General features: G+C 39.6%; 1 protein-coding gene across 1 annotated transcript in view; it reads right to left on the reverse strand.

The window, feature by feature from the left end:
- The window catches only part of LOC131237321 (protein disulfide isomerase-like 5-2), a 34,176-nt gene extending 6,687 nt beyond the window's left edge, over positions 1 to 27,489 (reverse strand). Inside the window, exons 1-4 of the mRNA XM_058235031.1 lie at positions 27,185 to 27,489; positions 17,353 to 17,456; positions 16,430 to 16,800; positions 15,324 to 15,631 (exon numbers count right to left, since the gene is read on the reverse strand). Coding sequence (XP_058091014.1) covers positions 15,324 to 15,631; positions 16,430 to 16,800; positions 17,353 to 17,456; positions 27,185 to 27,454 — 1,053 coding nt within the window. The 5' untranslated portion in view covers positions 27,455 to 27,489. The remainder of the gene's footprint in view (positions 1 to 15,323; positions 15,632 to 16,429; positions 16,801 to 17,352; positions 17,457 to 27,184) is intronic.
- Between the last annotated feature and the right edge of the window lie 371 nt (positions 27,490 to 27,860).

The raw sequence follows: 27,860 nt of genomic DNA on the forward strand, positions 1-27,860 counted from the left end.
CTTTTGGGTTAACTAACACCCCAAGCACCTTCATATGTGTGATGACCCAAGTGTTGAGGCCCTTCATGGGGAAGTTCCTGATCGTATACTTCGATGATATGTTGATTTATAGCATGACCAGGGAACAACACCTCAACCATTTGAGGCAAGTTTGTGGGATCCTTAGAGCCGAGAAATTGTACGCCAACCTAAAGAAGTGTGCGTTTTTGTCTAGTAGTGTTATCTTCTTAGGTTTTATTGTGTCAGTTGAGGGCATATCGGCGAATCCCGAGAAGGCCAAGCCCATCGTCAATTGGCATGAACCCCACAATATTCATGAGGTGCGCAGCTTTCACGGCTTAGCCACCTTCTATAAGCGGTTCATTCCAGGTTTCAGTTCCATTATGACTCCCATCACGAATTGTTAGGGTTGTTCACGAGTCAAGCTAGCTCGATTAACTCGCTCGGCTCGGCTCGAGTCAGCTTGGATTGACTCGGCTTGAATGGCTGAGTCGGGCCGAGTCAAGCTCATTTTTTCTAGCTCGAGTTGAGTTCGAGCCAAGTTCGACCAGGGGGCATTTCAACTCGACTCGACTCAAAACTCAAACTCGATCTCGACTTGGCTCGATTAGAAATAACTATATTAATTCAAATATTATATATATAATATTTTATATATTTAATTTAAATATTATATATATATATACTAATAAAACCCTACCCGCACGCCCCCTTTCCCTTTCTTCTCTTTCTCTACCCCACGGTCCCCACCCAGCCGTTGCCTATCGCACACCCGCCCGACGAGCAACAACAATCCACTGGGAGTCCGGGACCACCACCACCTACGACTGCCCGCACGCTGCCCGCACGTCTCCGCTAGACCACCACCGCCACCCGATCTCGCCGAGCGAATCAGAGCGGCCGCGCCCAATCCCGACAAGGTGAGTGCTAAGATCTGTTTCCTCTTCTTCTTCTTCTTCTTCTTCTTCTTCTTCTTCTGTTTCTCTTCAAAATGTTTATTTTAGGGCCACAAATCGAAAGGTTCAGATTGTCCCGTCAGTGGGATTTTCTGGGCTTGCCAGATCAACGGTGGGATGCAACTGGTCTGGATTAACTAAAATCAACTGGTTTGGATTTTCTCAAAAGAATAAATTGCTTGGAAGTTTCAAGGCATCTAAGGAATAGGGGATGACTTTTTCATGTCGTAGACTAAGACATCCCTGCTTAGAAGTTTCTCAAAAGAAAACAAAAGAAGGAAAATAATCAAACAATTTGCAAGAAAGGAAAGAACTTGCCCAGAAGTTTCTCATTGGAAAATCAATGGCCATGGAATTTGGAAAAATTCAAGAAGCAAAGGAAACACAATAGATTTTTTCCTCTTTCGAAGCAGAGCATCACCCCCCTCTCAATTTATAAGGTCTTGTTTGGATAATGAAACTGGGTTGCTAGGAAACCCAAGTTATGGAAACTGAGAATTTTGGAAAACCGATGCTTAAATGGTTTTTAAGGACTCTGAATTCAAGAAAGGAGAATCTAAAAATGGCAAGATGGCTGAACTGATTCAGGCACACCAAAAAAACCTGGTATTCAGGAAACCAGGTTTTGAATCCAAATGAAGTCTTAGGACCTGCTTGGCAGACGTCTAAAAATGAGTTCATCCCATTGAAGTTAACTGTAACTATGTATAGATATCATATTTCTTTCTGGTAAGTATTAAAATAATCTTGATAACCTATAATCAGGATTATGATTTACTAAAATGAGATGGACTCATTTTTAGTGTTTACCAAACAGGTTCTAAGATATGGGAGACAATCCAGTCTAAAACACTTTTATTTTTTCCTTCCGATATATCATCCACTGGATCCTGTTCACGTAGCACACATGTTCTAGAACTAGACCTTTCATTTGGTGGGCCCCACGGCGCATGGTTGTCAGTACATATCCAAGAATGACTCACCTTAGAGAATTCTACACTTGCACCTAAGAATTTTTTGAAATAACATCAACCAGTTGTAAGAAGATGAAATGGTCAGTTAAATAGCGATAGCAAAGCCGACCATCCATACCTCGTGATTTGAATTTGATACAAGAATAAGACGAGCAGTAATACTGCATCTTGTAGTTTAGAATTATTTTCCTATAGAAACGAGTACCTCTTAGAATGGAAGTTTTCAAAGGTGAAGTTGCCTCGGTCGAAATACTATTTTACCTGATGACATGAAAACTTTCAAGGGCTTAAAACTTTCATTGTTTGATGGATCTATCATATTGACATATGCCGAAATTGTTTGGAAAATATAATATTTGATTTTGATGAAAATATTCTTGTGACAAGCTCATGCTCGACTCGAGGTAAACTCAACTCGACTTGAAACGCTAGCTCGACTCGAACTTGACTTGATAGCTTTAGCAAACAAGCCAAGCTTCGATGTTGAGCTCGAGGCCAAGCTCGAACTCAAGTAGAGCATGGACAAGCCGAGCTGAGCTTGGCCCACTTCGACTCAACTTGGCTCGATGCCCACCTCTACGGATTGCATAATAAAAAAAGAAGAGTTTCAATGGACAAATGCAGCCTCGAAGGCCTTCAAGGGGATAAAGGTCAAGATGACCGAAGCTCCAGTCACGCGACTTCTGGATTTTTCAAAAGCTTTTGAAGTCGCATGTGACGCGTCAGGAGTTGGCATAGGAGGAGTACTTAGTCAGGAAGGGCACCCTGTCGCCTTTTTTAGTGAGAAACTGAATAAGGCGAAGCAAAAATATTCTACCTATGACAGAATTTTATGCGGTAGTGCAATCACTGCGCCATTGGCGTCATTACCTATTATTGCAAGAATTCGTCTTATTCTCAGATCACGAGCCTTGAGATATCTGAATTCTCAGAAGGAATTAAACCCTAGGCACGCCAAGTGGATTCAATTCCTTCAAGAGTATACTTTTGTGCTTAAGCACAAGACCGGTGTAGAGAATAAGCCTGCCGACGCGCAGAGTTGTCGAGTCGTGTTACTCAATTCCATGAGTGTCGAAGTCATAGGCCTCGAGCGCATCAAAAAAAATTATTCTAAGTGTCTAGATTTTGGAGTTGTGTACGCGCCGTTGTTAGAGAGTCCATCAGGAGCTAGCAGTGAGTACTTGATTTTAGACAAGTATTTGGTTACGAGTAACCGCTTGTGCATACCACGCACCTCCCTTCGCGATTTTCTTATCTGAGAGTTACATTCAGGAGGGGTCGTGGGTCATTTCGGTCGAGACAAGATCATTGCCTTAGTGGAGGATAAGTTTCATTGGCCAAGCCTCAAGCGAGACGTGGCCAGAATTATAGGGCAGTGTCGTACCTGTCAACTGGCAAAGCAAAAGAAACAAAATACAAGATTATACAAACCTTTGCCAGTTCCATTCATCCCTTGGCAGGACATCAGTATGGATTTCGTGCTTGGACTCCCCAAGACTATTCAAAAACATGATTCCATATTTGTTGTCATGGACCGTTTTTCTAAAATGGCCCATTCATTCCTTATTTTAAGACCTCAGACGCATCTCATGTTGCCAAGTTGTTTTTTAGGGAGGTCGTCAAACTGCATGGGTTACCAAAAACCATAGTGTCTGACCATGATGTGTGATTTATGAGTTACTTTTGGAAGAAACTATGGCGCATCATGAATACTAGGCTCCAATTTTCGTCTGCCTACCACCAAACCGATGGTCAGACTGAGGCGGTCGATAAGAGCCTAGGGAGTTTGCTCAGATGTTTAGTAGGAGAGCACACCAGGACATGGGATATCGTACTACTTATAGCCGAGTTTGCATTCAATAGTTCTGTCAATAGGTCCACAGGTCTAAGTCCTTTTGAAGTCGTAACTGGTTATAAGCCTAGGAAGCCTATTGATCTTGTCCCTATGTCATTGTCCCATAGGCCATCAGAGTCTGCAGAGTCCTTTGCGCATCACATTCATTCATTGCATCAAGAAATCAGGCAAAAGACCATTACTAGTAATGAACATTATAAATTTTCTGCAGACCAGCATAGACGTTTCAAGGAATTCAATATTGGGGACTCCATGATAGTCCGCATTAGGCCCGAGCGGTATCTTCAGGAGGCCGTTCGTAAATTACACGCACGTAGCGCTGGACCCTTCAAAATTATAAAACGAAATGGCCTTAATGCGTATGAGGTAGATCTTCCACTTTCCATGGGAATTATTTTCACATTTAATGTTGAGGATCTAGTTACTTTTCAAGGGACCGCTGATACTTTGTCTGGCCCTTCGGCCACCCATCCCGATTCTCTAGATTTCTCCCTTGATCCATGGCCTCTTCCCGACCTTTCTTCCTAGCCTCTACCTCCCATACCTAACCTTCGCACACCCAGAGAGGACATAGAGGATATTCTGGACCATCAGATGGTATCAACGTCGGACGGCGGGTTTCAGAAGTACCTGCTTAAATGGAAGTCATGCCCAGCGTCAGACAGCACATGGCTCACTGAGGAGGAGCTTCAGAGACTTGATCCTGACATCGTAGAGCGGTTCAAGAGTTTTGTTTCGCCAGTGGCGAAATCTTTGTAGCCGGGGAGAGTTGATGGGGACATCACGCGCACACGCATGTGCATGCCGCCCCTCCTACGCATGTACGCAAGGAGGGCCCCACCGTCGATCTGGCTCGATGAAGACGTCTAGGGAAGGCCTTCTAGTTAGAAGACTGAGTTTTAGTTTGTTAGAGTGGGCCCGATAGTCAAGTAAAGCCCATCATGGGTTCTCGTGATCGGGGCCCACTAGTCCAATTAATCTCATATTTTAGGTTTTGCTTATTATTGTTATTTAGAATATCATGGACGGTTTAGATTATTTTGATTAGTTATTATTTTTTATTACTTCATCGCCAAGTAATAGGTAACGCACATGGCGCGAGTTTTGGGATATAGAATTTTCTTATAAATAGGCACTCCTTGTAGTTCTTTTGCTCATTGAAGATTAATGAAAATTCCTCCGTTTTTCTACTCCTTTTGAGTTCTTGAGTTGTGGAAATCCAATTGAGTGCGAAGCCCTCCCTTCATCGAAGGGCTAACTACCGAGGTGCGAAGCCACATCTATCCCGATCCGCCCCTATCTCCTATAACCCATTCTTCTCACCTTCTACAACCATCCTCGCTTCGAATTCGTCAACTTCTGCAGCAGTTCTTCTCCCTGCAGCTGATTTCCAAAATATGGCTATGCAGGAGGGCTGAAACTTCGATGGAGCACCACGCACAGACCACTCATCCGATTGACATGAAACTTGGAGGTTTTGAAGCCCTCCCCTGGCTAACCAGAGCCAAGAGGCGTTTTCCCCATTCGAGGCCCTCTCGCACGTGCGGCCAGGCCCCCATGCACGTGTGTTAGGCCTGGCCCACTGTCCGCGTGCGTGGATTGTCGCCAGGTTCAGAATTTCTGCTTATTTTATCTCTCTCATACCTATTTTCCAAAACTCTAACCCTAGATTGCATTATTTTCAATTTGTTTGCCCCTTTTCTAATCCTAGGGTTCTCTGAATTGAAACTGGTGAATCTCTTGGATTAAGGACTGATTACGGTGCATGTGTGGATGAGTTTTACCTCCCTTTGAGTATCGTTTGGCTTATAATTTCAATTGATCCAGCCCTAACATATGTAGGCCTGGACCTGCACAGATTCCCTTTGCTTGAATATTTGAACTTTTGTGTGGGATGTGGAAATTTTATGTGAATGTTTCTGAATTAGTTTGATCTAAGGCCTGAGATCTTGCATATCATAGTTAATTTTCATGTCCTGCATCAGGTAGGTGAATCTCTCTACAAGTTAGGGATTTGTAAGATCTAGGGTAGGATTCGACTAAGCTAGCATTCAATGGCCGTTAGGCAAAGGATTTACCTATTTCAATCAGGTTAGGCCATTAATGCTTGAGTTCATGATTCAATCCAAGCTTTGAATGCTCATAAATGTTCTTAAATAACAAGTATTGAAGAATGAACTCAATGAGATTTGAGCTAAGGAGGATAAATTTGAAGAGGAAAACACTAAGCCAAAGCTCTATTGGATTCTCATCAAAATGCCCAAATGCCCTAGCCAAAGGATAAATAGATTGATGAAAATGGGCAAAAAATGGTTAGAATCGATCGATCAAATGATGGCTTCGATCAATCGAACTAATTCAACTTTAAGTCACAAACCCGTTGGACAGATTTTGACACTTTCGATCGATCAAACATGGGCCCAAGATTAATCGAGGTAATTCGAAAATATGTAGTGAAGTCGTTGGATTGTTTTTACCATTTCAGATCAATCGGGCCAGGGGGACATTGATCGATCAATGACCCCTTGATACGATCGAGGATCGATCGAGTTTGAACTTTGCTATGAATTTTCAGTTTTCAAACTTTTGCTCTGTTTTGTGCCGAGTCCAAGCAGACCATTTGGACTTCTCCTCTAGGATAAGGTAGCTTGGGATATTCCTATTAAGGTGGGACCTTCTAGAGGACTAAGTTTTGGGTTTGATAAGGTTTATAGGGTATACAAGGTTGAGGTTTACCAAGGCATTAATTCATATACGTGAGTCTTCAAGCCATGATCGTTGCCGGTCTTCGAGTCTTCAAGTCTTCAACAACCATAGGGGCTCGTCGGACTCAACGACATACTACTCACGCCAATTGACAAACTTTTGTAGTTACATATCACACGTACTGCAATAACAAAAACTTATTCAAATAATTGTGTAGAATAAGATCTTAAATTTTGAGCATGTAATGTAAGAGAGTGCAGTAGAGGCTGTTGATTCTTTTGCTCTGCATAGATTTTTCCAAGGAATTGTTCCAATGTGATTTTAAAATAAATAAATAAATAAAATAGCAGAGAAATTGCTCCAGATTTCTTTTAAAGAAAAAAAGATATTTATATGGGTGAATAATAACCCTGACATTAGCTTCCTTTTCGCCATAAATTACAGGGAACTTGGAAGGGATTTCAGTTTTGCTTTTAGAATTTTGGATTTAGAGGTCAAATGCGGCAATCCTATAAACGGTCCAAGAAGGATCATCACATGGCCACCCATCCAAATGATGGAAGCTAAATACTATTTCAGAGGGGAGTCTCAGCCAGGGTTAGCTGGACATGTGGCAAGGTGCAAAAGCTAGAAGTTTCCTAAAATATCCAGTATCAGCATGAGAAATTTCCAAAATCTGGTCACAAATCAGTGGTTTCTCAATGAATAAATGAAGGGTTTTGCTAACATCCCCAAAGCTTTTAAATAACACGTAGGATGCCCAACCACAGATCTGATTCGTTCATTCATTCATATACAACTAGGAGCAAGCCAGGGTGCAAAAATCACAACTAGATGATCCTAAAAATGAAATATCTTACGTCTTTCTCCGAGGAAAAAGCGAAACATAATCAACTTGAATTCGGGACAGCTGTTCAAAATCTTAGTGAAACTCTTGATTTGTAATCTCATGTCTGCTTTTCGTGAAAAAAGACCAATTGAAGTGAAGGGTTTCTTCAAACAACAAGGAGCTGAGGCAACTCTTCAATCAAATGATATTGAGCATGTTTCCCATCTCTTCTCGAGAAACAAGTGGGGTATTTCTTTGCAAAATTGTGCTCAATTTCATGTGGCAATTCTGCCAAGATCTCTTCGTTAGTTGGGGGAAGAATCAGCATGAATCGGATTTTTTGAGGAACGTATTGAGCGTGATCCTAAAAATGAAATATCTTATCAATAGCGTGAAAAATAGACAATAGAGATTGAGTGGAGAAACAAAATAGGTCCAATCATCATCCTGAAACATCTGGTACTATAGCAGGCACTGTAGCATGTGGAAAGGAGAAGAAAACGAGGAGAAAAGCCCGTCATAAGTTAGACCTCCCCCTCTCCCTTTTTATAAGTAAACAAATCCAATATAAATTATCTTATTTGAGTAACAAAAGCAAAAATACCAACATATCCTGATTAACATAAACAAAAGATAATAAGAGAATACGAGCTAGGTGGGCCTAGGTGGGCCAAATCTACTTCCATTAACACTCCCTCTCAAGCTGGAGCATAGATGTTGTCGATGCCAAACTAGGAGAACATGTGTGATGACTGAATATGACCAAGAGCCTTGGTGAATACACTAGCAAGTTGATCCTAAGATCAGATATATGGTGTAGGGATTTCACCAATGGAGACCTTCCCACGTATAAAGTGACAATCAACTTCATTATGTTTAGTTCTCTCATGATAGACTGGATTGATTGCAATATGAGATACTGCTTGATTATCACAAACCATTCGCATATGTAGATTCACTGCAAAACCAATCTCCTGTAACAATTTCATGATCAACATTGACTCACACGTAGTATGACCCATTGCTCTATACTTTGCTTCCGCGCTTGATCGGACCACAACACTCTACTTTTTACTTTCCAAGTAACTAGATTTTCCCCTACAAACATGCAATATCCAATAGTGGTCCGCTTGCCTGCCAAAGAACCAGCCATGTCTGCATCACAGTATCATAAGATCTGAAGATGATTGTTCCGTTTGTATAGAATTCCCTAACATTGTGCTTCTTTAAGATACAACAAAATTCAAATAACTGCATCCATGTGAGGTACTCTAAAAAAAAAAAAAAAAACTCATAAATTGGCTCACCACACTCACAACATAAGATGTCTAATCGAGTAATGGTTAAAAAGATTAGTTTACCCACTAGTTTTTTATCTCCCTGCGTCTTCGAATGCATCTCTTTGATCACCAACAAGTTAGTGATTCAAATCCATTGGTGTATCAACCTAGTACCATGAAGGCCTGTCTCCATGAGCAAATCCAGAACGTATTTCCATTAAGACATTAATTCCTTCCTTTAAATTGGCCACTTCTATACCAAGAAAATATCGAAGAGAACCCAAATCTTTTGTGAGAAAATGCCTCTGAAGATATGTCTTAAGTTCCTCAATTCCCTTACTGTCACTTCTTGTAACGGTGATATCATCAACATATGCTACTAACACAATAAGACCTAAGGAGCCTTTCCTTACAAAGACGGAATGACCGGCATGGCATGACTTCAAACAAACCCATAGTTTAGCACAATTTTAATAAATTTATCAAATCATATACGTAGTGATTGTTTCAGCTCATAAATCGCCTTGTTCAATTTAAACACTTTGAACGGCTCCTCCTAAGTAACAAATTCAGGCGGTTGCTCCATATAGACCTCCTCTGTGAGATCACCATGAAGAAAGACATTTTTTTACATCCAATTGGACAAGGGGCCAGCCATGGTTAACTGTCACGGAAAGAATAACATGAATGGTATTCATCTTGGTAACGGGAGATTTCAATATAATCAATACCAAGGGTATGAGTGTATCCCTTGGCAATCAAGCAAGCCTTCAAATGTTCGATTGCCCCATTAGGATGAAACTTAATACCATACACTCATGGAAAACAAACAGCAAGTTTGCTATAAGTTAGACTAGTGAGCTCCCAAGGGTTATTTTGATAAAGAACAACCATTTCCTCTTCCATTGCATGCTTCCACTCCTTATGTAGCAATTCTTCCTAGCATGACTTGGGAATAGAATGAGAGGACAAGGATAGAGCAAATTTACAAAAAGTGGGAGACAAGCATTGGAAGGAGACGTATTTGTCACTAGGATGATCATTACAAGCACGCTTACCTTTCCTTAAAGCAATAGGAACATCTAACGTATCTAGACCATTGGTCTTGAAAGATGATTTGATTGATAGCACACCATGGTTGGTCATACCATCTATACATTTTCATCGTGAGTAGACTTGCAGCGGAGGCATAATGCAAATGGTAGAATCAACAAAGGGAGGAGATTTGATTATATCATCCTCAACTAGAATAGGTATATGCACATCTTCCACATCAAGAAATATATTGTCTTTGAGAAGAACAGAGTGGACTCGAAAAATGTAGTGTTTGCACATACATATTGCTTTACAGAGAATGACTGTAAAAACGATAACCTCTGTGTCCTGTAGTACCCAAGAAAAAAGTCATTTAATGGCTCTAGGATCTAATTTATCATGGTCTGATGCCAACTAATGAACATAACATATACATCTAAAAACTTCGAGGGCAGAGAAAACAATGGAGTATTTGGAAGTAAAATTTGATGCGGTGATTGACCCATTAAAATAATAATACAACCGTCATATCATGTCTTCCACCAATCTTCTTCTTTATCTTTAAATCCTGAAAAACACAATGCAAGGGATAGAAGGTCATAAAGGAGTTGAGAGATTTTGTGAGTTTGCTAACAGATAGGAGACTCAAGGGAATTTTAGGAACAAAAATGACAAATGATAATGAAACGGAAGAACTAGGGTGGACAATACCAATTCCATATACTCTAGATTGAGTACCAAGTGCCAGAGTGACAGACAAACCCATTAACGGTGTATTAATGAAGGAAGACACACTGGACTCACCTGTCACATGGTCAGATGCACTGGAGTCAATGACTCATGGAATAGGGAACTTGGAACCTAAAGAGGCCATACATGAGGTCACAAAGGTAGTCGTAAAGGAGGAAGTAGTTCCAGAAGCAGCATGAGTAGGCTGATTCTGCAGATTTTTCAGCAATTTGGCTTGAGCGAGTGTAATTGTCTCATGACTGTTGAGTTATAGACGTAGAATTAGCCGAAGAAGGCCCATTGTTCTCCAACATAAGATGCCTTATTAGCCCATTTCAGCTTCCCATGAAGATCTCATCATTTTTCAACAAAGTGATTTGTGGCCCACAATGCGTGCACTTTCTAGGTCAACGATCTCGACCATGACATCCTCCCACTTCACCACAACCACCTTAATTACCTCTGCCATTGCGACCGTCACCGCAGCCTCAGCCAGTAAAGGATGCTAAAGCAGAGTTGTCATTGGCCCCGCTTGAAGAGCTAAGAGATACACGTTGAAGGTGAATATATACCTCATTCATAGATGGCACATCCTTGCCACCCAAGATCTATGCACGAATTGGTTCATACTGACGTTTCAAACCAAATAAGAAGTTAGCTATATGAAACTTCTCTCGTTATTGACATAGCTTCTCTAAATCAATGGTAAGGGATTAATACACATTCAGCTCCTCCCACATTCCTTTAAGTTTGCAATAATAGTCAATTAGCATTTTGACGCCTTGTTGGAGCTTAAATATTTCTTCATATAACTGATAAGTACAACAGATATTTTGGTTGGATGTATACATCTCTTGTAATGCATCCCACACTTCCTCATTTAGATATGGCACATCCTTGCCACCCAGGATCTATGCACGAATTGGTTCATACTGACGTTTCAAACCAGATAAGAAGTTAGCTATATGAAACTTCTCTCGTTATTGATGTAGCTTCTCCAAATCAATGGTAAGGGATTAATACACATTCAGCTCCTCCCACATTCCTTTAAGTTTGCAATAATAGTCAATTAGCATTTTGACGCCTTGTTGGAGCTTAAATATTTCTTCATATAACTGACAAGTACAGAAGATATTTTGGTTGGATGTATACATCTCTTGTAATGCATCCCACACTTCCTTTACAGTATCCAAAAATATTATGTTACGCTAATGGATGATTCCATTCTATTCAACGACCATGTCATAATTTGAGCATTCTCCTTAATCTATTGTTCATATTTACTAGAACTCTCATTGGGTTTCTTCACAATCAAGTATTTCAAATTTCCCTTTGTCATTAAAAATACTTGAATAGACTTAGACCATATATGATAATTTGTTTTATTCAATTTAATAGAGGTTATTTGGACCCCCAAAAAATCAAATGGCTTTATGAATTCAGTTCTCAAATCACTTCTCACTTCCATCTGGGAACAAGGGACTAGAATATATACAGTAAGCTTATACGAACATGGGCAGACCTTTCGTGACCAACGAACATTCAACTCGTACACTTCACACAGTATGTACACCACACTTGAAGAAATAAACAGCCAACAAGTCCACATGTTCTAACCAATCACAAGGGTTGGTGATCACGAACATGGCATCTGATGAAGGCAATCGGCCCACACATCCCATGAGGGGTGATGATCATGAACACTTCATCCCCTTCTCATGCATGGGCCATTACAAAGGCTTAACACAACAAAAAGAAAAGAAACCCTGGTTGTCTAAAAGCTTTTCAGCACAAGGGGAATGGGAGAGCCCAAAAATGAAAAGGAAACAAGGATAGGGTAGAGGGGAGAAAGATGGATTAGATCAGAAATAAGATTTCTTTGATATCATGTAGAACAATTTGCTTGTTACTGTTGCATGGTAGTGTAGCATGCACGGTACTGTAACAACCACTATAGCACGTGAAAGAAGAGAAGAAAAAGAGGAGAAGAGAAGAGAAGAAAAGAGAAGAGGACAATTGATGAGGACATCATTTCACGTATACCTTTGTGTACATATCAGAGGAGGCAGGCCACACCAATTTCCCTATGGCTAGGCGAGTACCCGTGATCATGCTGAAGACCCTGTATGCATGTGCGAGCATCTGGAAGACCCCACACTGGGAAGATGCACATGGGCTGCTTTATAGAGTGATCTAGACCATTGAATTGGAGGGACATGACGATCGGGCCATTGATCGTGGATCATCCACAATAGTTTTTCTTAGATTTTATCACCTTATAGGATTTAATTTTGTTTATGTTATGTTTGGACACCATTATGAGTGCTTTTAGTTGATTTTAGTTAGACTAGGGCTACTTTCATCAAAATTCACAAAACAGGGTGTTTACTGTAAATTTTGAACTTTATTGGAGCTATAAAAGAGGGTGGGCATGTGACCCCCATTGGATTTTGTGATTTTATTTTATTTTTTTTAAAGAAGAGAGAAAAAGCTCTTGGTTTCTTCTTCTTCGTCCATCTTCATGAGATTTGAAGATACTTCCATGTGATTTGGAAGGGAGATTGGTGTGAGGCTAATCTTCATTAACGATGTGCAAGGTCTCCATCCATCCCCACATCACCATCTCTTTTCCCCTCCATCAAGGTATTTTCTTCAAGTTCTTCGATTCTCCCATCTTAAGCCATGATCTTCTCCTAAACCCATCTTTCTCTTACCTGTTTACAATCCCAAACCCTAAAAGACCTAACTGATCCATTCCACGCCACACACGTGACCGTACGGCCACACGCGTGAACCTTCCGGGTTGGCCGTACGGTCTCCTTTTTTGCTTCCTTTCATCCTTAAATCAAAACCCCTTTTCCTCTCTACCAAAACCCTAACCCTAATCTAAAAATCCCTAACTTCCCTAGATTTTCCTAATTTCCTAAAACCCTAATTTTGCCCTAGGATGTATTAGGCCTTCTACTTTGAAATAGACTATACCTTATGACAATTGGATGTCCCTACATCCATTAGATCTTAGTTACCTTTTTATTTAATGATCTTGTGTGACGATGTTGGTAACTTAGGATAGGACTATGCATGATGTTCTTTTGGTTTTCATCGTATTCGTGATTATTATGGCAATGTTTGTGTTTTTTTGTTAATTGTCTTAATTCTGCTACTTGATCTCACATGTTATTTGATTCATGCATCAGTCTTACGTCAACAACCCTTCTTAAGTTGGTCCTTCCCCTCTCCCTTTTTTATAACTAAACAAAATCCAATATGATAATTATTTCCTTTAAGTAATAAAAGAAAAAATACCCAATATATTCTAATTGACATAAACAAAAGAAATAAGAGAATAAGAGCTAGGTGGGCCTATGTGGACCAAATCCACTTCGTTTAACAATGAAACCATATAAATGAAGAGAAGGAACTTTTTTCTCATTTTGTAGATTAAGGTAATAAGGTTGGATCCCAAATATATAGATCAAATTACCAAAATGACCTTGGTCAATTACAAACACAATGATGTAAAATGATGAAGAGAAAATTGCAAGCAAAGAAAAACCAACAAGGATTAACTTCACAATTTGATCTCTTCATTCCAACAATCTGCAGATCTGCTACAGTAAATGCAACTCTACCAAAGTCTCAACCAAGGATTGTAAACCCAAGCTTCCATGACCATTCCAATTATCACACAGAAAATCAATGTATGAGCTGCAAGACAAGGAAGGATAGAATTGGAAATGAATGCAGTCAAGGGAACTTAGTAGTAGTACCAATAGGTAATGAGATGAGGGAAAGTAGACCTATATGGTTTGGTCATGTGCAATGGAGACCAAGAACCGTGCCAGTTAGGAGTGAGTTTTACAAGTTGAAGCAAGGTATTCTTTTACGGTAACGGTGGCCATAACAGCCACCACTGTTGCCTTTACAATACAGGCCGTAACGGTTGTCACAGCCCCCGTAACAGCCGTTACGGACTCTTTTTTATTGAAAGAAAAAACCCATTAAAAAAAAAAAACTGTATATGCCCCCTAACGTTGAAAAAAAAAATCTGGAAAACCTATATATGCCGTAACAAACCATTATGGAGCTGTTACGACCTTTATAAGGGGCATAATGGGCCATTAACGATGGTTACAGGTCATTTTTCCATAATAGTTGTTACGACCATTACGCCCCCCGTAACATGTAACGGTTGCCACTGTTACCTTTATGTAACGGCCTTTACGGCACACCATGAGTTGAAGGCTCTAAAGGGGTAAGGGCAAGGCCTGAAAGGACATGGATGGAGATAGAAAAGACTTGATGACCTATGGTCTAATTCAAGGTCTGGCTCTTGATAGTGAAATGGCAGAAGAGGATTCATGTAGCCGACCCAATTAATTGGGATAAGGCTTAGATGATGATGATGATGATGACGACGACACAAAAAATCAATGCGCGGGAACTAAACAAGGAGAAATGCATTAATAGTCTGAAGGGTATGCATTTAAGCCTAACTATTCAATGCATTAGGGACGATATTTTAAGTCGTGGATGGAGATAGTAAGAAAAGACTTGATGACCTATGGTCTAATTGAAGGTTTGGCTCTTGATAGAGTGGAATGGCAGAAGAGGATTAATGTAGACAACCCAATTAGTTGAGATAAGGCTCGGATGATGGTGATGATGATGATGACATAGAAAATCAATGCACGGGAACCAAACAAGGAGCAACACATTAATAGTCTGAAGGGTATGCATTTAAGCCTAACTATTCAATGCATTAGGGACAATATTTTAAGTTTGTTATAGCCGACCTGCTGTGCAGCAAGCAATCAATTATTTAGTGAATTAACAGTAAAAATGGTATTTTGGCTCAAACCCAACAATGGAAGAAATTTATGGTAGAATTTATATAGGCATGAAGACAGGATTAAGACAAGAACCAAAATTTCCAAAATTTGAACTGAGTCAACTTACCGTGGAGAATTCGTCATTTCTATCCCAGACAACCATTTTTGGCAGTTTTGTCTTCTTATCAACATCAAATACGTCAACAAAGTCTTCCCATTCCTTGAATCCAGCATATCCAAATATTAGGTCACGATTCGCAGATGCGGCAGCCTTCAGTGTCTTAATCAACGTATGTGATTTCACATCTGACTCATCCTCCATGATTGTTAGAACAACTTTCCTCTCATCATCTTTCAACAACTTGAGTGTATCATAGTTTACGGGCAAAACCAGAGGCAATTGATTTTGCTTGATAAAATCTTCCAAGAATTCCGCTGCAACAAGAAGTTGAAATCACCATCCTGTATGTAAGCTTAGTTCACATTTATTTGTAAGAAGCAAACTAGTGGAAGCTGAAATTTGGCATTGTAACCACTTGCATAAAGCAAGAAATAATGCTCAAAGCATTTCAAACCATCCTAAATCAAATTGAAATTATATACTGAAAACCCACAAAGAAAAATAAATAAATAGAAAGCATGTAAAATGCAAAGAATCAAGAGCTTGATCATAACTTTTAACTGAAAACAAGGATATATCTTTAAAAGATTTATGGCAGCCTACCTAAATGCCTCAACATGTATCAATGTGGCATACAGGTGAGAGCTCCAAGCTATCAAATGGGTGGGTCCCAAATCCCAACATGTGAAACCATGGCCAAAAACTTAGGCAAGCCCATTAACCAGCCACGTTTGAAATGAATGGATAGCTAATAAAACTGATCAAACTTTTCTGCGCGATCCATTTGTTTCAAATCTCTGAGTCCACATCAGCAATGGACCACCTCCTTTGGGTCATGGCATCAAACAGCATGGATCTCACACCCATAGCCACATTGGCCTGTGTTGAGGCATGAAAACAGGCTGCCTTTTACACACAAGTGGGATCGGCAAATCTCAATATTATAATGTGTCAGCACGTCAGCCAAGCTCGCCATGTCTGACATCTTGTTTCTTTGTTCAATGAATGCATGTTTTGAAGTCAAAGTTATTGGGAAGAAAGCATTACAAACATGATTGAAGTTGGCAGGAGCATAGATAAATAAAGTTCCAAGAACCTGCAGTTCAACTAACCTTCAAAGGGGCCATAGAAAATGCTCTTTTCATCATAGCTTGGATGAAAGCAAACCAAAGCAGGGACCTTGTCAAAATCATATACTACCATAATGTCCTCAGAGAAATCCTTCGCTACAGAAAACCATGCTTTCTTCTTGTACTTTTTGGCAAAATCCACGATTAATGCTTCGTTCAAGCCAAATCCAATAAATATAGGAAACTGTGTACCAGCTGTTTCAATAAAGCTACTGATAGCAGAGTCCGATTCAAGGAGGGAAACATCAGGTCCAACAAACTTTTTCAGGTATTTAACAAGCAACTCAGCTTTCCTGGGACCAGAATACTCTACCGGGACACCATGCATAAAGAGCTTCAGTGTAGGATATCCACTGGACCACACAGGAGGCATCTTTTAATCATTAAAGCATAAAAAATGTTGGCTGGCTGTAGAGGGTTGCTAACCCACATGCGTGTACAGCCAGCCCACCTATACTCCAGCAAACACAACAAGATGGAACGTGCATTCAAGATTGAGACATACATTAGGTAGTCCCCATTATGTAGATGCCCTGGTCTAATCACCTGGTGGGCCAGCATAAAAAACTAATGTTTGGTCTTCCATTCGTTTTCTAAACCACCCTACCAGGCAAGTGAACAGATTGATTTTTGGTCCAGGACAGCTACACAGAAGGGACCACTTGATGGACAGCTTGGATGTTCACCACATGATCCGGCTTCACATATGTCATGCTTGAGGGTAGAATATGAGAAACCTTGTCTTGAAATGCATTTACAAATATCATGACCAAATCTTATCTAATACCATAGGCCACCACCAAATTTCCTAAACAACTTTTTGTGAAAGTTTCACATTAAAGGTATTAAACAACGGCTATTTATAATATGGAGGGGCAAGGAAACTGAAGAACAGAGAAACATACTCGACTTCATATTTGGAACCAAGATGAGTAAACTTGTCAGCATTTACTTTTGCAATCATGATGGGTTTATCCAACACAGCAAGTAATGGGGCAGCCACATCTAACTGCAAAAGGAAATAGAAAAGAAAAGAAATCATTGCAATGGCAAGCATCATATCATTGCTTCAATCTGTCTTGTCATGAAAAGATCCGGAATGAGTCAGGAACACTGCAATTATGTCAATCTAAGAAAGAGTAACAAAGAGTAACATAAATTGTTTACGAAAGCCATCACATGAAAGTAGCATATCAGTATTGGTCCTCAAGAACATCAACAGAATCAGATTCTAATGTTTTAGAGATACATGTCGAAGGGATACAAATAAAAAAGAAATGGAAAGAAAAGAAACAAGTCAACAAAATAAAGAAAGGCAGAAAAAAAAAAAAAACAACAACCAAAAACTAGTGAGCTCATGATTAACTACAAGCATTAAAAAATCCACAGCAAGATTGCTGTCAAAGGAAACTTACAAGTTAAGCCAATACACCTAAAGGAAAATGTACTTGGCCAAGCAACAAAATACAAGTTCGAAGTAAAAGCAGTCAACTAAATCAATCAAAGGTTAATAGAATGCAATGACGTTTAACTCTATCCAAAGTGCATGGCAGTCAGAGGAACAAGCTTCACAGCAACACAGAAATTCAAAGCAGCAGCTGAGAAGTGAGAAGTCAATATCCAAAACTGAAATGTAATCAACACATGTATAAAAGATGGTACACAAATTTGAACCACAAACCCATGAAAGTATGCAAACAACATCTGAAAGTGAAGTGCTAACAATCAGTGCAAAACATCCTTCATCTGTCTCCACGAATCCACCCAATATGTCTCTTTGATAAGGAGATAAGACCAGAGGATTACAATTATAGTGGCGCATATATTCATTGATAGACATTATAAGCCAGTGTTTGGAATCTATATATATCTTATCTCTATTTCAGATCATTAACAAAGAGTGATCAGATCTAAATAAAAATCAGAGGCTACATGCTCTTATTATGTACCAAATATTCTAGATACACTTCTAATGATAGCTCATTGACAGGGAAGTCAACTTGGCGACTCCAAGCCTGCTCAAGTCATCCACTAGCGAGACAACTTATGCTTATGACTGGTCTAAACCATGAACTTGGGCAAGGCACATCCATCACTCTAGTGAATGGAATTGAGTGATATGACTTGGCCGAGCTTGACTTTCAGATTGGCTTAAATGCATTCTTTTCTTTTTTTCCACCCTGAAAAGCAATTTGTAAGGTCTTTTACTCTGCCTCAAAAATAACTACGTAAGCTTTCTTCCTGTGTTTCTTTTTAATCGATCCTTCTTTCTGCATCCTTCCCTACATTCTTTATCTCTTCCTTCAAACTCAAATGCTTCAACCACTGTCCTAGCATTTTATCAGGGATTTCACTTCTATTAGGCAAAAGATGTCAAAACCTTCAGGATTTAGAGAGCAATCAAGTTTGAAGACATCCAAAGCCTTCAAGACGATATTTTCAGTCCAAGATCAATGGTATATGTATAGGGCTGTACATCGAGCCGAGCCGAGCCGAGTTGAGGTGGGCCAAGCTCGGCTCGACTCGTCCATGTTATACTCGAGTTCGAGCTCGAGCTCGAGCTTGCCCTCGAGCTCAACATTGAAGCTTGGCTTGTTTGCCAAAGCTGTTGAGTTGAGTTCGAGTCGAGCTAGTGGTTCGAGTTCAGTCGAGCTTGTCAAGGGCTTTGACGTGCTGAGTGGGGTAGAGAGTCTTGGGTGGGGGGAGACGGCGACCGACGAGCTGCTGGGTGCGGCCGTGCGGACTGCTAGGTGGGATAAGGGAAAGAAAGAGAGGGAGAACGAGACGGGTAGGGTTTTTTAACCTTTCTGTTTTAACTTTTAAACTTTTAACATTTTTTAAATTATATATATATATATATATAATATTAAAATATATTACTCGAGCCGAGTCGAGCTTGAGTTCAAGCTTCGAGTCGAGTCGAGTTGAAATGCACCATGCTCAAACTCGGCTCGAACTCAACTCGAGCTTTAGAAAATGAGCTTGACTAGCCCCGAGTCGACCTTTCAAGCCAAGTCAATCCGAGCTAACTCGAGCCCAGTCGAGCTAGCTCGACTTGTGTACAGCCCTATATATGTAGTATTTTCTATTATTTTCTTTTATTTCTTCTTCTTTTTTTATTTTCCTTTGCACTTTTGGTCTTTATTGTCCTCATCGAAGACATCCAAAATTGGCTTAAATTCATCGTTGTTTTATTTGTTCAGGCCTGAAAAGCAATTGTTGAGGTTTTAACTCTACCACAAAAATAACTTTTCAAACATTCCCCATTCTTTGTTTCTTTTTAATCCGATCCTTTCTCCATCCTTCCCTTCTTCCTCCATCTCTTCCTTCAAAGTTAAAAGATTCAACCTCATAGTCCCATCTTTTTGTTAGTCAGCTGTATTTACAAAAGATGTCAAAACCTACAGGATTTCTAGAGCATTCAAGTTTCAAGACATCCCAACCTTTCAAGTGAAGATATTTTCAATCCCAGATTAAAGGTCATATTGTACTTTTTATCATTTCTCATAATTCTTGTCTTCTTTTCTTTCTTTTTTTTCTCATTTTCTTTGCGCCTTTGGTTTTTATTGCCCTTTCTGTTTTCAAATCAAAGACAGCCGCAAATTTTTCATTCTCCTTTTTTTTTTCAAATATCTAATGAAATAATGATATTCTTCCTCCAGGAGTATTTTCAGGATGACAGTTACATTTTTATTTTCCATTCTTCTTCTTCTTCTTCTTTTTTTTCGTTCATGTTGCCCATGTTTTAGTTTTTCTTGTACAAAACAAAAAATGTTTTTTTTTTCCTGCTATTTTACGAAATCAAGAGTTTTCTTTTCTTCTCGCAACAAATGTTTTCATATGATGATATTTTTTCCTACTCGGAACAGATTTTTTTTGTTGTCGGTATAATCATAGTTTTATTTAATCATTCATAGTTTTGTCAATCTACCTTCTTTTTTGTTTGGTGGGTGCGTGTGTTTTGCTCATATTTCATCATCATGTCATCATAGCCTTGTTCCAGCTATTTGAGGCCAGCTTTACAATCCTGTTTTGTGAATCATCCCTTTCTAAGAGGTCCAATCTTTAGTGAGTAAATTCTCTCATATTTGATGAAATCATCTCTTTCCCTACACAATTGTCCTTTCTTAACTTGTTGTAGATGTAATGCATGTTAGGCTGTCTAATGATTGTCATATAAATTATCACAAAAATATGTCTTACATCTCGCCAACCTCCTCTTATACCATCAATAGTATCCAATGATGCTGGCCGGAATTTGTGCAGCCCGGTAGATGGAGAAAAAGAAAAGAAGAAAAGGAACATCAATGCAATTATTACATGGCAGTTATGATTGATAGAGTGAATACACCGAAGCATCACTTAGCCAGCATGTCGTAAATTTCATGCTCTGCAAATATGTTAGTTATAACGTGACAGTGCCAACAAAAAATAATTTGGAGTTTGTGATAAGGTAACCTGACAGAAGGGAAAAGGATGGGATGAGGTTAGCAGTAGGCACAACGAAATTTTGCATGCTATTTTAGAGCCTTCTTAACTCATGATGAAAATGAAATTGAGAAATCCTACATGCAGCCTACCACAAAAGGGGTCTGGAGTCCTAGCTGAAAGTAGAGTTGTACATGAGCCAAGCTAGCTCGAAAAGCTCACTCAGCTTGGCTCGATCTAGCTCGGCTTGAACTGCAACTCGAGGTGAGCCAAGCTTCATATGACCCAGCTCGTTTGAAAACGAGCCGAGGTCGAGCAGAGTGGAGCTTGACTTGGCTCAACTCAAATCTCGAATCCAAGCTTGGTTAGCTCAAGCTTAGCTCGATATATATATATATATATATATATATATATATATATATATATATATATATATATATATATATATATATATACGGAAACGCTCACCTGCGAACCAGTTCGTACGTACTACGTACGAACTTTTTTGAGAACCCATCATATGTGATGTGGATCCAAAATCTGAACCGTTCATGTGAAGCAGCACCTCCTGAAACCCCCCGGGACCAAGTTTTACTTTGATCTAAAACTTTGATGGGCCATGAAAAATGAAAACAGTTTCCTCCCTTGATTTGCATTTCTCTTTGCTATGGCCCACCAGAATATTAGATCAGGGTGAAAATTTTCCACATAGGGTTTTATGGGATTCCGCATCACATGGACCGTTCAGATTAGACACCCATGGCACGTGTGCAAAGGTGCGCACGTGCGTAGGTGCGCAGGGGAGCATGACTCTATATATATATATATATATATATATATATATATATATATATATATATATATATATATATATAAAGAGAGAGAGAGAGAGGAATGCTCACCTGCGCACCTTCTTACGTGAGCACCCGTGCGCACCTTTGCACACGTGTCATGGGCATAGAATCTGAGCGGTCCATGTGATGTGACACCCCTTGAAACTCTATGGGCCCAATTTTCAGCTTGATCCAAAACTCTAGTGGGCAATAGCAAAGGGAAATGCAAATCAAGGGAGGAGATTGTTTCTTTTTGCCATGGCCCAACAGAGTTTTGTATCAGGCTGAGAGTTGGGCTTGTGAGGTTTCAAGGGGTGCCGCATCACATGGACCATTAAGATTTCGTGCCCATGACATGTGTGCAAAGGTGAGCACGGGTGCTAACGTAAGAAGGTGCACAGGTGAGCATTCCTCTCTCTCTCTCTCTCTCTCTCTCTCTCTCTCTCTCTCTCTCTCAACAGCAAGGTACCTCTAAATCTAATCTTTGATTTTATTTTTTTAAATGTAATTTTTTGAAAATAGGAAAACCCTAAATCTCAAAAATGATATTTGGGGTTTTGAATTTATGATTTGCAAATTAAAGGGTTTGGGGGTCGGGTTGGGGTTGGGAGCTCAAATGGTAAGCTCGAGGGCGAGGGAGAGCTAGAGCTCAAGGGGAGCACGAACGAGTCAAGCCAAGCTCCAATGGTGAGCTCGAGGAGAGCACAGACGAGTCAAGCCAAGCTTGGCCCACCTCGACTCGACTTGGCTCAATGTACAGCCCTAGCTGAAAGCATATAAAGCAATTACTCAATTCTTTTATCATGATGCCATTTCTTTTAATGAAAAATATTGTAAATATTACTAAGGAGACAATGGGGTCACTAGGAAGATATGGACCAGTCCGAAATGCCCAAAAAAAAAAGGAGATAGTTTTTTAAAAGCAAAAGCAACCATAAGGAATTATCTTGCAGAATATACAACATCATGGGCTACTTGTCAAATGGGTGAAAAGATGGGAGGAGGGCCAACATTAATCAATGTTTTGGTGTATTCACCCCATCACTATACTTTTTAAAATGCCACGTCGTGTAAGATATAATGAAAGACTCTGAATAACATTGTTCAGGAACAGGAGAGGGTAACAGTGTCCAGTGCTCCAGCTAATCCCAATACTAAGTACTAACAAAGCATACAACTATTGGTGTAGCCTTGGCGAACATCTATTGAAGTCCCAACCTAATAGAATGAATGGCCCAAAATTGATCCTAGCAAGAAGTGGGCTTAATGACTGTTAATCTAGACAATCCAGATAGTGTTGTTGTAAATGGAATGTAGTCATCCAGATATCTCAGCAAATGGACGTCAAGTGAGATCTCATTTATTCCATTATTATTTTTGTCTGCATTCCCCAATCTACAATGGTTCTCAGCAAAATGGCCTAGATCACCTCAGCGTTTGAAATATCGGTATCGTGTTACGTATTGTATCCTTGGGATACAGATACATATCAGTTATCGCACAGGATATATTGTTTGTATCTAGTAACTTATCGCACTTTTTGGGAAACTTGGGGAAACATTGTGAAAATGATTGAATTTTTCAATGAAACTTCAGGGATTTTTTAAAAAGACCATAATACACACTTTTAAATCATAACATTTCAAAAAAGAAGTGCACGTAATAGGTTTGCTTTGTATAGGGTCCTAAGCTATGCATTGCCTGGCTAAACTAATGTAACTATATTCAAATTGAATGCATAACATTTAGAGTGTATGTGATGATCATTTTATCAAACACTTCTGAATACTTCGAAATTAGTTTCAATTGATAGCTGATTGAAGGAAATTTTTTATATAAAAAAAATAAAAATTATTAGTTTTTTAATAATTAATAAATGCCTTTTTTTTTTTTAATGACAAGGACTTGACAAATCAGTAGATCAGCCCTCATACATGCTTGATTTCATGTTTAAAGTGCAGCATTGCAAGCAATTTGGGAGAAATTAGGAAATTTTTGATTTGTTTTTCAAATTTCCCCAAATCAGACCACCTATACTTAAATTTCGAAATTATAGCGTATGTGATGATTATTTCATCAAATACTCCTAAATACTTCGAAATTAGTCTCAATTGACAGCTGGTTAAAGGAAATTTTCAAAAAAAAAAAAACATGGAGAACATGAAGAAACAATGGTTATCTTAATCAAAGCTCCAACTCCATTATTTTTCATGCAAAACATGAAAAACTAATGGATTTGTAACCATTTGACACTGATTTAACATAATTTCAACAAAAAAAAAAAGATAGAAAATTGAAAATGCTCCCCGGATCGAACATGTGGGATATATCGGCACTACTTGTGCGTTTCATATCGCACAGGTGGGATACAAGATATATCCTAAGATAAATCAGCCAATATCGTTGATATTTAAAACATTGGATAACCTAATCATGGGTCTCATTAGATGGATGGTATGGAACACCTAGACATGGGTCACACTTGCATGGACTGGCACATCAGGATAGTATTCAAGTGCAATTCCTATATGAGTCACACTTGGTACTCCATCCATCCTTATGATGGCCCCTATAAATTCACACATGCTAATTTAGACCATTGATTTGGTGAGCCCTATGCGGAGGACAGCTCCAAGTCATTTTCTAATTTGAAGATTTTAACCATTCAATCAATGGCATTCAAAGAGAATCATGCCACCTATCGCAAGGATGAAAGGAACCGGTTAGATACAACCAAGGTACCACAACTTGTGGTACCATACCATATTTCTTGCTATCATGTCACTTGTGTAGGACATCAACACCAACATCCTAAGGATAAATGGTTGGCTAGAAGCAAAAAAACCAAGGGCCCAAATTCTTTGATAAAATCATATTGTTATTAGCATCTCCTCACGGTGATTATTGACATTGCAGATCATTTCTTTCTCTACGATGCATCGATCTTGGTTCATTTCAACTCGGCCATGCCTTTGGTTGTTCATGAATCTGGACCGACCATTTGGTATGCACTAATGATCATGGCCTGCAGTAGAAGTTGAAACTGGGCATGCACTCTTACCTTTTTGTATTGTGCCCTTCAAATGGATCGAAATATCAACCGTCGAATTCAAAAAAGAAAAGTCTATTGATCAAAGAGTGTAGATCATCTGTGTTAAACGCACAGGAATTCAAAACATGTCGATTTTCTCTCCTTGAGTAGATTGCGCAATACACGACACAACTTTTAATGTGTGGAACTTCTCTGGGCCCCACCATGTTTGTGTTAGATCCACACCGTCCATCATTTTTTCAGATCATTCTAGAGAATCAGCCCAAAAATAGGCATAACCAAAGCTCAAGTGAACCACACCATAGAAAGAGTGGGTATTGAACAAACTACCGTTGAAATCTTCCTAGGGCCAACCGTGAGGTTTATTTGCCATATAACCTATTCATACGGTCACACAGACCTAGATGAAGGGAAAAAACAAATATCACCTTGATCAGAGCCTTCTGTGGCCCTAAGAAATTTCCAATGGTGGTCCTCAATTCCCATTGTTTCTTATGGTGTGGTCTACTTGAGCTTTGAATCAGCCTTGTTTTTCAGCTCATATCCTAGAATGATCTGAAAAAATAGATGGATGGTGTGGATCTACGAAATACATCATCGTGGGGCTAACGTAAATTCCACACATCAAGAATTCAGTTACTCACCGTTTGGTGTTGTTTTGTGCAGCACATTCCAGGAGAAGGAAACCTGAAGTGTTGACATGTGGAACTTCCACGGGCCCCATCATGATGTATGTGTCAGATCCACACCGTCCATCTAATTTTCCATATCATTTTAGACAAAAACTGAGGCAGATCTAAGGCTCAAGTGGGCCCAGTACCGAAAACAGTGGAAATTGGACGCCTATCGTTGAAAACTTTTGGGGCCACAAAAGGGTCGGATCAAAAGTTGATATTTGTTTTTCTCCCTTCATCCAGGTCTTTTGTGACCTCATGAAGAGGTTAGATGGCAAATAAACCTCACGGTGGACCCTGGGAAGTTTTCAAGGAAAGCCATCAGAGAGAAATTGCGAGGGTAATTTTGGAATTTCAAAAAATTTAAAACCTCAAAACCTCTTTCCGCAAAAGCCAAATACATCTTTCCACAAAAGCCAAATAATCTCTTATTAATAAAGTAATCTCCCATTTACTTATCATTTATGAGCTTTTTTACTTGTTTTTTTTAAAAATAATTGCTAATAATAGATGTTTACCAAATAGTCCATTTCAGCAATAAGACTTATTTTTTCAGAAATAAGCCTAACAAGCTCTTATTATTAGAGATGCCAAACACCCCCTAAGTTTCAATTTCAACATTCTATGTTTTACTGCCAAGCAATGACCACCCCAACCCTCAACCCTAAAGTAGCAATAAAACTCTCATCTTCCAGCCACATAGCTTAAATCTAGAATGAACTGGGCCCCAAGATTCAAGGTTAGATTCCAAAACAACGAGCAATGATCTTCAACCATGAGGGAAAGACCACTTTCGGAGAAACCAATGAAGCAACCTCCCATTGTGTTGAAATGAGAAATTTGTCGATTCTCGTTAAGCACCATATCCAATTGGTGATTGATACACACATATTGTAGCCCTCCCAAGGATGATCTATTAGCCCATGCTTATTGAACCAATCATTATGCCTTGCATTGTACTATTAGCACTTCCTCTACCCTTATTCTTCAAAAATTTAAATTCAAATATTCAAAACCATAGCCAGCTCATTCTTGTCACAACAGAAATCTCTTAGGATCTTACCTTGCGTAAAGATAAAAACCTTCTCAGTCATGTATATCTTATAAGATTATAATTTTGTCTATATAAAGAAGTCTCCACTCCCTCGTGCAAGAGAATTCAAATACTCATTACCATTTTTACTCCCAATGGCACTATTGAATGAACCGTCCCAATTGATGATTGGGAGTCGGAAGTATCAATGGGGACATTAGAAAACCCTACAAATCCATTCATAGATACATACATATATAATATAATATTTGGAAGTACAAGTAGAATCCTATCAACAAATACAATGTTGCCTAAGCATGAAAAACCCCAATACCCCAGTAAAATTCAGCAACGCACAAAACCAATCTTTTACCATGCAAAAGATTAAAAAATAAAACTAAAATGATGTGGCCGCCCATTATTACCCTATTATTAAGATCTCAACTAAATTGGAGATTTGAAGAGCACACACTACTTGTTTCAACCAGGGAATAGTTGTATGGTCAGATGATTCGAACAGTCCATCCGGCGCATCCTGCCGCTGGTCCAGGGTCCAACGATCGTGCCCATGGATCCCATACAACAGGAAAATCACATGGACTGATATGTGGAATCGGCTCCATTCGTTTATTTTAGAAGTGTAGAAACTAAAAGAAGGGAATCTAAATATCAGAACAAAAGAGAAAGAAGAAGAGAAGTTGATGATCGAAATCGAACCTCGGGAGAGAGCCTCTTGCAGTGGCCACACCAAGGGGCATAGAAATCGACGAGGATAAAATCAAAGGTGGAAATGGCCGAATCGAAGTTGGATCCGTCCAGCTCCAAGACGGTCCCATCCACGGTAAATTCATCGACGGCGGAAACACAAGGCGCAATCAATGCAGCAAGGAAGATGGGAAGGAGGAGGAGAGTCCTACGAAACATCTGTGCCGTCTCAGGCATTGCTCGACTCCTACACATCCGTCGACTTCTCCCTGTTTCATACATGTCTGACCATTTGCAGCCTTCACAACCGGGTACCCATTCGACGGGAGAGCTTTTATATGGATTTCGCGTCGGATCCTTTGTTGACGGATCCGGGTACCCATGTTACGGAAAAAGCTTATATTGGATATGGTGAACGCGTCTTTGCTGCGACTCGGAACCGGCCATGGGACGCGGATTAGCTACTGACAGGTGGAGTAGCGAGACTCCTGCTGAAGTGACGTCACCTAGTTCAGTGGGTCCCACCATGATGTATGTTTTGTATCCACACCGTCCATCCATTTGAAGAGACCATTTTATGGCATGACCCAAAGATGATTCGGATCCAAAGCTATAGTTGACCCCACCACAGAAAACAGTGGAGAGAGTGATGGCCACCATTAAAAACTTATAAGGCCCACGAAAGCAT

Source organism: Magnolia sinica, chromosome 2, assembly GCF_029962835.1.
Source record: "Magnolia sinica isolate HGM2019 chromosome 2, MsV1, whole genome shotgun sequence".
NCBI lineage: Eukaryota > Viridiplantae > Streptophyta > Magnoliopsida > Magnoliales > Magnoliaceae > Magnolia > Magnolia sinica.